Here is a 9,858-nt window from a genome sequence, read left to right on the forward strand (position 1 = left end):
TTGTGACTTGTCTGTGCTGCTCACTGCTCAGCTCTCAGCCCCCAACTTTGTGCTCCTGGACAGCTCCTCCCTCCTGCTCCTTCCCAGAGCTACCAGTGTGGTGAGCTGACATCAGTGGGAGAGGGAGGAGCTGTCCTGGAGCACAAAGGTGGGGCATCCAAACCAAATCCCAATCCCTAGGACTAGACAGAGGATTCTGTCAGGGCGCATTCATACAATGCGTTGTGTCGCCCTGTGCATTGCGTTTTTGACACATTTCACTGGCTTCAGCCTTGATTACATGATAAGGTTTCATTGCGTCTTAGCAGATGCAGTGGAAACGCAATGTAACCTTAGCATGTAATCAAGGCTGAAGCCAGTGGAACGGTCAAAAACGCAACGCACAGCGTGACGCAGTGCATCGCGTGAATGCGCCCTCAGGGTGCAAGGTGAGTTATAACACACAATTATATTGTAATGCAAATGCTCAGAAAAAGCAGAATGGAATATTTGCAATGCAGCTGTAATGGGCTCCTGCGGTCTTTAGTAAAAATGAGGTCCCTGACAGGTGACAGGTTCCTTTTAAGTCCAGGCCTGGGAGGAGATCCCTCAGGAGACCATCCGCAACCTCATCAGGAGCATGCCTAAGGGCGCATTCACATGTTCCGCTAGCGTCGCGTTCATAACTCGATGCTAGCGCACAGGGGGCGGGGCTTGGGCCGATCGCATATGCGTTTCCAGAGAAGCGCATGCCCCCTGTGCGTTAGCGTTGCATTATGAACCCGGAACGTGTGAACGCGCCCTAGGCGTTGTAGGGAGTGTCATTTTATGGACAAAGTATTCAATGAGAATATTTCATTCATTCAGATCCAGGAAGTGTTATTTTAGTGTTCCCTTTATTTTTTGCAGTGTATATATAACACATATAAAACAACACACAAACCATATTAACCCTTTGCATAGTTTACATTAGTGATGGTGTACGTACAGGTGAGTAATAAGTTTCAGCATCCTGTGGGGAGAACCTAGAGACAGTTTCCCTCTAGGTGGGAGGACCATGACATCACACTGAGCAGGCAGTGTATCCCTATGAGACAGGCAGAGGACTTCCCACCTTCCTGCCCAGGTGAGTCACCACTCCTAGTTTCATCCAGGTGATCTGTAACGTCACTGCTTTCCTCTATATAACTCACCTGCAGGAGGACTTAGGGCTCGCATTGATCTTTGTGGGGATCAGTTCTCTTAGCTGCTGGGTCTTACATCTGGATCCCAAAATCTGATCTCCCACCTACAGCACAAGTTCTAAGGATCGGTATTGGACCCACAGGGCACAGGTTTCGGTGGAGGAGGGGGTTGCAGGAGAGTATCCAGGTGTAACCAGAGAACAGTTACCAGCAAGTTTCGTCCTTGTTTGTGATTCAGGGAGGGACCTGTCTGACCGGTCTGACCTGGTATAAGTAGGAGGAGAAGGAAGTAGCTTAGGTGAAGACTCTTGAACTAGAGGATCAGACCTTACGGGACACTGACAAGGCAAAGGTGTTCAGAAAGATGAAGACTTCCACTGTGTTAAGTCTTGGAGCTGTCCTGCTCTGCTGTATCCTCGTCACACAGGCTCAAACCCCAGGTAAGTCGCTTTTTATGGACTATTTCTGAGAATTTCAGTTTGATTATGGAAAATTGTCTTTTTTTTGCCCTTGTATAGTGGTGAGGACTGGTGTATTGAGGATGTATTGACTTTGAGCCGCGTAGAACGTTGCAGGGATACAATGTATCAACATTCTAAATAAACAACACAATGTAACAAATGGTACGCTAATAATACAAGTGAGACTTTTTAATAAGATCTGGAGATTGGTCCACTATAAAGGCTCATGCCAAAGCTGAACCTGCTGGGTGTTGTAGTGCTTCTGCTTCTTCAGAATTGTTCTGTTTATTTGAAAGACTTTATAGTCTTTCAATCATGGGCTCCTTGGCCATTTGATCTACAAAAGTGCCGCTGCTACTTTTATACAATGGTCTAGAACCCTGAAAAAAGCACAGAAATCCAGCCCCATATTTTACTGTGAATTGTGGCCAATAACATTACGCAGCAGTCTGCGACTACAGGCTATTCTGCTGTCGGAAACGTTAAGCATGCTGGGGTCTGTAGTTACTACCAGATTACTTTTATTACTTACTTTATTACTATTATCTGATTGCTGGCTTGTATTCTTGTGAAGTCAACCTCCTTCAAATTAAAGGGAAAGTTCTCTTATTTTATCCTTTTATTGCAAGCCCAATGCTCACCCTGCCTCTATAATCAGAGATAAGCCATGTGTGATATGGAGGTGTATATGTAAGCAGTGTATCTGCTGATAAGATATCAGCTCTGCACCGTTAGCTCCTCCATAGTCTGCCTGTATATTATCAGTATAGACGGTGTATAATGTATTGCCGCACATGAAGGTTGCTTCCCGCTCACACTGCACTGTATGAGGTGCGGCTCCATGTCAAGATGGCGCCTTATCCTGCTGGTTGGGAGGGGGGGGGGTCTGGTGGCCCTGTCTCCCTCCCTACACCTGTGTGACGTTATAGGGAGTGGCAGTGACTGTACCTGAGGCTGTAGTATGGTGCAGACTTGTCTTTTGTTGTGATAGGGGGAGGGGATTTTACTGTCTGCTGTCACCATACACAGTTATGTATTAGGGCCAAGATCAGAAAATCTGGGAAAGATATTGATTGTCAGATGAAATATGGGGACATGGATGTTTTTTGGTTCTCTTACAATGTTTAAGACTAATGTCAGAAAATGGAATTTGTACAGATCTTGCTGTGTTCACGGTGGATTAAGATTTCCAGTAACATTTGGTGGCGATTGATCTATTAATTATTTTTATTTTTTGAGTAGTGAAGATGTTGATGGAAAATTGGGGTCCTGCTTGTGGGATATGGGGCTCCTTCCTCTGTATCAGTACCTAATGGGTTGTGTTTGACAGATCTTCACTAAACTTAGGAATTTCAATGTATTTGTTGTGATGGTGCCCACATACTCAGCGGGTTTTGGACAATGTCCCCTCTTAACTCCTGCCCCAGAATATTATGGTTCTATAGGGTAATATTTATATCTGATCTATGAAATGTATGGGACTTGCCTGCCATCTTTAGTATTACGAGGTGTGCACAAATACTTACAGCAGCAAACCTAAGGGGGGAGGACTTTATCCAGTAAGATTTGTTTGGTACGTAGTCTTTTCTGTCACTGGTGCATCTCTATGGGTGTTGGCAATTGTCTTTTAAGATCTCTTGTTGGGTGGGTGTCAATCTGTTCGATAATGGATAATGATTACGGTATCTTTTTATATAGCGCAATAAAATTCTGTTGCGCTTTACAAATCATAGGGCACATATACAAATAAGATACTACATGACAAACAGTCATATGGAACAATACGAGTGGAGGGCCCTGCTCACAAGAGCTTACAGTCTGAGGATGAGGGGGTGACACAAGAGCTTACAGTCTGAGAAAGAGGTGGTGATATGAGGGTGAGACGTGACACAAGAGCTTACAGTCTATGAGGATGAGGGGGGACGGCACAAGGTATAATGGCCCAGACATTCTTTATAAGGGAACAAAATAAAATAATTTGATACATAAAAATTCTGCTTGAACCAGCAGTGCTGATATCTTTCCAGTCTTCACTATGTTGCTTCTTCATTGAATTTCTCTCCTAGTGTGCCTGGAGACCTGAACGTCAGGACACCCCCTCATATTATATTTTTATTGTATCTGAGCTGTATACTCTGAAAATCTTACATGCTGTGACTACTGGCAGGGTCATGGGGTTACCCTTACTTACCTTTACTTTTGGAAAGGCTCCAATACAGGTACTCTCACAGCGGCAGGGGTGTTAAAGTATTAGAAAATTGCACATCCTTGTTCCAAGCTTCATAGCTGGTAGATCTTTGTATTGGAGCCATTACCGTAACGCTGATCCTAGATGGGAAAAATTAAGAATGCTGAACTTCACAAGTGTATTTCCTGAATGGAATTGCAGGTGTGAGTACAGTATAGAACAGGAGTCCTATTGGGAGGTATTAAATTGGAGTCTAGGAAATGCAGGCACAATACACAAATGTGATACTAATGGGGAAACCAGTATGTAATTTAAAGTTGTATTTGGAAAAAGGGAAGGGAATATCATAATTTGGTGCTTTATTGAATTTTACAGTATTGTGCATTTTCTTATGTAGGCTGCAAATGCAACACTCTCTTCGATGGGCAATGTAACGCTGCTGGTGGCCAGCCCTGCACATGTACCATGCAAATAGGCCCGGATACCAAACAGGTCAACTGTAATAAGTGTAAGTATCATTGTCTTTCCAAATAACCAGATGTTGTTTAAAATGCTGCTACCATCATGCGCACCATCCCGGCTTCGCAAATATATTCACACCCTGTTTAGTTATGTACCAGTAAACTAGCTCTAGGAACTGGGAGAGGTTACACAAGCTTTACCAGTTTAAAGCGTTCACCTAGTTAAAGACAAACCTCTCTGCCCCTGTGACCTCTGGTGAAGCTCTCTGGATGTTATTATAATCCCAGATGCCAATGATCAGCTGTAAGGTGTCTGTAATGAAGCTTTATTGATAATCCTCGGTCCCATTACAGCAAAAAATTTTGAAACTACAATTGTCACTGGGGCAAAAAAATTTGTCTGGATCTACAATTATAAAGTATACAGTTTCGACTTGCATACAAATTCAACTTGAGAACAAACCTATGGAACTAATCTTGTACGTAACCCGGGGACTGTCTGTATTGTGATAAAGTAACAATACATTATATTCTGTCACTGATTTCTCCTTTTATGACATTAAGGTCCCATTTCTCTTCCTAGCCCCTCTTGATATGCAAAAATGCCTTCAGCCAATCACTGACTGACTTTTAGCCATTGGTGTGACACGTGGTCACTACTTATGTGTGTCGAGATGGAAAGTCTTCTCATAACCAGTACTGAGCTACATAATAATTGCCAACTATAGTCTCCAATTTCCTCAATTTATACATTTTTTTTTTTTCTAATTATTGTCTCTAAGCATTGTTTGAGGTATGTGTTTCTATGCCTGTAAATTATATATAAAATATAATATATATATATAATTTTTTTTTTTTTTTTTTTTTCTGCAGTGATTTCAAAATGTTTGTTAATGAAGAAAGAAAGCCTTCCTGCAAAAATTGGAAGAAGAGTAAAGCCAGAAGGTGCTCTCATTGACAATGATGGCCTCTACAACCCTGATTGTGACAATGGTACCTTTAAGGCAAGACAGTGCAACAACACAGATACCTGCTGGTGCGTCAACTCCGCTGGTGTCAGAAGAACTGAGAAGGGAGACAAAAACAAGATGTGTCCTGAACTTGTAAGAACTAAGTAAGTATTCACCTCTTAACAGAACTTTATGGTGCATTTCCCAAAGCTGTTACAAACCTGACACATTTTGATTAGGAAATCGACCATTCCTTATAATTTTCATAAGATAATACTACTTGGACAACTGGGTGTTGCCTCTTTTGAAGTGTCCCCGGAGTCTTCAGCTCAGGCACTCACAATGGACACTTCTCCTTGACAATGAAGATTGAATTGCATAGATTAGGGCAGCACGGTGGCTCAGTGGTTAGCACTACAGCCTTGCAGTGCTGGGGTTCTGGGTTTAAGTCCCATCCAGGTTAACATCTGCAGAGTTTGTATGTATGTATGTATAATTTTGCAAGCTTTGTACAGCGCTGAGTAATCCAACAACCTCTGCCGGTAATGGAAGAGCAGAAAGCTATAAAACACTACAAACTAAAACTGTCCAAACTCAAGACTCTTATGTTTGCCTTACAGCTGGGTCATCGTCCAAATGAAGCGTAATAACACAGACCAGGTTTCCGAAGCAGATCTAAAACAGTAAGTTGGATATTGTATCTCCACTATTCATTATAATGAGCTGCATTTATTGAGCATTAAACTTTTATATTTTTTTTAATTCTGAAAAACAGGGCACTAAGGACCACAATCACATCCCGCTATGGCCTGCCTGACAAATACATTGATAACATTGAGGTAAGATGGTTTTCCTATTGATACTACGTGATGGTAATAGGCCTGTAAATGTTGACAAATTTGCATAAATTAATGGTGCATGTAATTACAAAATACTTAAAGAAAAATGTCTTCTCGCTCCACTTGTGTATGCTTTATTCTTTGCAATAGATCAGAAGACATTACATGTGTACCTACTGCTTTTGGAAGGTCATGTAAACCAGAATTATAATGGAGATTTTTTTTTTTTTTTCTAGTTTGAGGAGGATTATATCTTTATCGACTTGAAGCAAAATTCATCACAGAAAGCTGCAAACCCAGATGATGTGGACATTGTAGATGTTGCGTACTACATGGAAAAAGATGTAAGTGCATTTTGCTTCTGTATCTAAAGCCGGTTCCTCCCCAAAAGCAAGTTTGGCCCCGAGAAACTTTGGATTTACTGGAATGAACCTCAAATTGATGAATTCAGTAATCATTAGGTTTTATCCGGGAAATCCTGCAAATGCAAAGATTTGGACTGAACCAGCTCGAGGGCAACAGGCTTAAAGGGTGTTCCAATTTCGGCAAATAAATGTTTGTATAATGAAAGTTCAGAATTTTCCAATATACTTTCTGTATGAATTTGTAACAATTTTATAGATCTCTGCTTGTTGTCCTTGTATAGAAAGCTTCTGTGTTTACTTCCTGTGGACAGAAATATATATTATATTTTTGTCCACGGGAAGTAAACCTAAAAGCTTTATATAGCAGGACAGCAAGCAGAGATCTAGAAGACCATGATGAATTTATGCAGAAAGTATATTGGAAAATTAAAATATTATACAAACAATAGCATTAAATTGCTGAATTGAAAATGTGCCTTTAAGGATGAATGTATGGTCCAGGCAGTGTTGGAGTGGCATGAGATGTGCTAAATGTAGGTGCTCTCTCTCTCCTAGGTCAAGGGAATGAACCTCATGCATGCTGACAACCCGTTTAAGATCCCAATCAATTCCAAGAACTTCCTGGTGAAGGAGCCTCTTATCATGTACATAGACGAGAAGCCTCATGAGCTTTCCATGAAACGTCTGACCGCCGGAGTGATCGCGGTCATCGTTGTAGTGGTTGTTGCTATTGTTGCAGGAATAGTGGTCTTGGTGAGTCATTTGTTTACTGCCTGGGGAATTTATCATGTGCCGTTAATGGGGAGGGTGGGTAATGGTCCAAAACCCACCAAAAAACTACAGCAAATATCATGGCAAAAAGATCTACTGGTTGAGTTAATGGCTGGAGTTTGGGGAAATTTTTAGTTTTGTGCAGGATTAAATCCATGTGTCTGTTTCTTATCAGGTCCTAACAAGAAGAAAGAGGGGCAAATATGAAAAGACTGAGGTAAGACTTTGGCCTGTACAAAATGTAGCATCCATCTCTAACCAAGATTAAGAAAATCTGTAGCAGTCAGATGACTGGGGTGATGTTAACTATTACCCAAATCTAAAGTGGTGTAGTACAACTTGGAGAGTTGTCCCATAAATGAAGCTTTTCACCTAATGGCTGGAGAAGTCTGAGGCAACCCTCCATTATGTATTTGTCTAGTCCACCAGAGGATTCTCCAGTGGACCCAGGTTCTAAGTCAGACAGAAGATGACCCATTATGAAAGTTTATTTGCTAGGAGTTATTCTTGTTGCCCCCAACCCCTTTCTGGTGAGCCCAAAGAACCCCAGTCACACTGTCTCCATATCTGTTTAATGAGTGGTGAACCTGTGACAGATTCCTACGCAATGGAGACTTGGATCCTCTACTTCAGAGAATGTAGGATGCTCACAATATAATACCATGTCTAGCTTTTGCAATATAGAAAGAAAAGTGCTCATCATTGGGGTTCCCGGTCCATTTTGGACTCCCATGCACAATGTCATCACTTCTAGTCTTCCTGATGGCAACTGAGTTCCCCCCAGAGATCTGCTAGAACAAGTCCCACAGAAGTCTGAGCTTAGAAGTCTCCCATCTGCATATGTGGCCTCTTTGCTGCAGTTCCTTTACATTTGCATGAAGTTCTATGAGTTGCCAGTTTTGGAGAATTGGATGGAAATGTCACGATTTGGGATGTTGGGTTCTTTGTGATATTTGAACATTCTTTGTTTTGTTTGGCAGATGACTGAAATGCAGCAACAACTCAGGTCATAAATGTGTCCTAAAGAACTTTGGAAAAACTCTACAGAGGCCCAGTGGTGTCAATACTAATGTTTTGGATCCATCATGAAGTTGTACTGACCATACGATGGGATGACCATGTCCATGATCACCAAGCATATTCAACTCCGTAAAGTTTAGCTATTTATCTTGGCGATTCCTACACAGAACCTTGTACCCAACATTCATAGTTTTTGTCATCTTTGAGCCATCGTCAGTGAGTTAGTGGATGGTTTTTGTTTTTTAAAACTTTTTGTTTTCCATGTCCTAAAAATGGGGCAATTCACATGGACTCAGGTTTTATTGTTTAACTACTTGCAGGGGCAGGTCGGCCTAAGGTTTTGTAAAAAAGGGAGGGTGGGGGAGGGTTTATGGTTTTGCTTGGAAACAAACATTATTTTTTATGTAAATATCCTTTTGAGTGAATTTTTATAATGTAAACAGGATGAAATAAACAATGGAAAAACACCATTATTTTGTAGTCTGACTTTATTATAGCAACGCAGTAAGGATTATTCAGTTATATAACACTTGGTGCCCTAATTTAGGGGGCGTTGTTAGGGACATAAAAGATCTGGGGCACCCCAATGTATATGTACCTAATTTTCAGTAGTGTCTATAATGCCCCCCTCACGTGTGGATGAGCCAATAACTACCTAACTTTTACAACCAGTGACTGAAGGTGATGTATCCTTGGATTGTAGTTGTTCTCGGATCTTCTCCGTTGTGCCCAGCATCACCCGCCGGACTCCTCATCCAGCCATGTGCCTTCAAAGTCCTTACTTCGTGGTTCACTACCGGAGTTATCCTGCTAAAACCTGAAATTGTACATAAATACAACACAATTCAACATCAATACTACTGCAGATTAAAAAAAAAAGTTGTTCTCCTTATGGAGAGTTTTCCAATTAGGACTCCTGATAGTAGTGTGGGAATTCTGGGTGAGAAAAGGAAAAGCAATGCCTCTTTTAGAAACTGTCTGAAAGGCAGCCCCTTACCACGGAGGATGACTTGAAAGAAGCCTAATGATTTTTATTTTTACATGCTCCTCTTAATCTTGATCCCGGTGCTGTCAGTCGCTGAGTTCACCTAGAAAATAAAAAGCTAAAATTGGCTGCATAGAATGTGGGGACAGGATGTCCGGTGCTCCAAGAGCATGGGAGAGGGAGGTGTTGGGTGGGCAAAATTAGCAGGCCAGAGCGCCTGACATCTTGTCCTCTCACTCCGTGCTGCGAATTATAAGTTGGTTTTCTGGGTGATCCTGATGTAACAAGACTAGTGCTGGGATCAACATCAAGAGAAGAGGTGGGTGGGGTTTTTTTTTTTTTTTTTTTTGGTAGATTTCCTTTTAATACAGTTATTTTGGATCTCCTAGAAATCATTATTATCCCCCCCACACAGCAGCCAAGTGACTGTGCTGTAGTAGTTAGTCACAATATCCTAATATTACAGCAGTAATAACAATGTCCCTGGTAGCCAGTAGTAATATTACTCCCAAAATGAATTAGCCAAAAGAAAATCTCCCAATAGTAATAGAGCCCTCACTGTAGACGGATTGGTGCCTTTTACTCCTTCCCACACCGCACACTGATGACCTAATTGGGTGCATCACATGTTAACCCCTTCCCGACATTTGACGTA

The 9,858-nt window shown here is 41.6% G+C and overlaps 1 protein-coding gene across 1 annotated transcript; it reads left to right on the forward strand.

The window, feature by feature from the left end:
• The first annotated feature begins 1,204 nt into the window (after positions 1 to 1,204).
• EPCAM (epithelial cell adhesion molecule) lies at positions 1,205 to 8,586 on the forward strand. Its single transcript, XM_072140310.1, has 9 exons — positions 1,205 to 1,603; positions 4,210 to 4,320; positions 5,147 to 5,387; positions 5,844 to 5,906; positions 5,999 to 6,062; positions 6,299 to 6,406; positions 6,983 to 7,180; positions 7,374 to 7,415; positions 8,179 to 8,586. Exons 1-9 carry the CDS (start codon positions 1,528 to 1,530, stop codon positions 8,209 to 8,211), a joined length of 936 nt encoding a protein of 311 aa, XP_071996411.1. The 5' UTR covers positions 1,205 to 1,527; the 3' UTR covers positions 8,212 to 8,586.
• The last annotated feature ends 1,272 nt before the right edge of the window (positions 8,587 to 9,858 follow it).

Source organism: Engystomops pustulosus, chromosome 3, assembly GCF_040894005.1.
Source record: "Engystomops pustulosus chromosome 3, aEngPut4.maternal, whole genome shotgun sequence".
Lineage (NCBI taxonomy): Eukaryota > Metazoa > Chordata > Amphibia > Anura > Leptodactylidae > Engystomops > Engystomops pustulosus.

Bases quoted from the DNA above. Each gene is read 5' to 3' on its own strand.
- EPCAM (XM_072140310.1), top strand. From the start codon at position 1,528: ATGAAGACTTCCACTGTGTTAAGTCTTGGAGCTGTCCTGCTCTGCTGT. The intron at 1,604-4,209 runs GTAAGTCGCTTT...TTTCTTATGTAG, and splicing joins CACACAGGCTCAAACCCCAG to GCTGCAAATGCAACACTCTC. The intron at 5,907-5,998 runs GTAAGTTGGATA...TCTGAAAAACAG, and splicing joins TCCGAAGCAGATCTAAAACA to GGCACTAAGGACCACAATCA.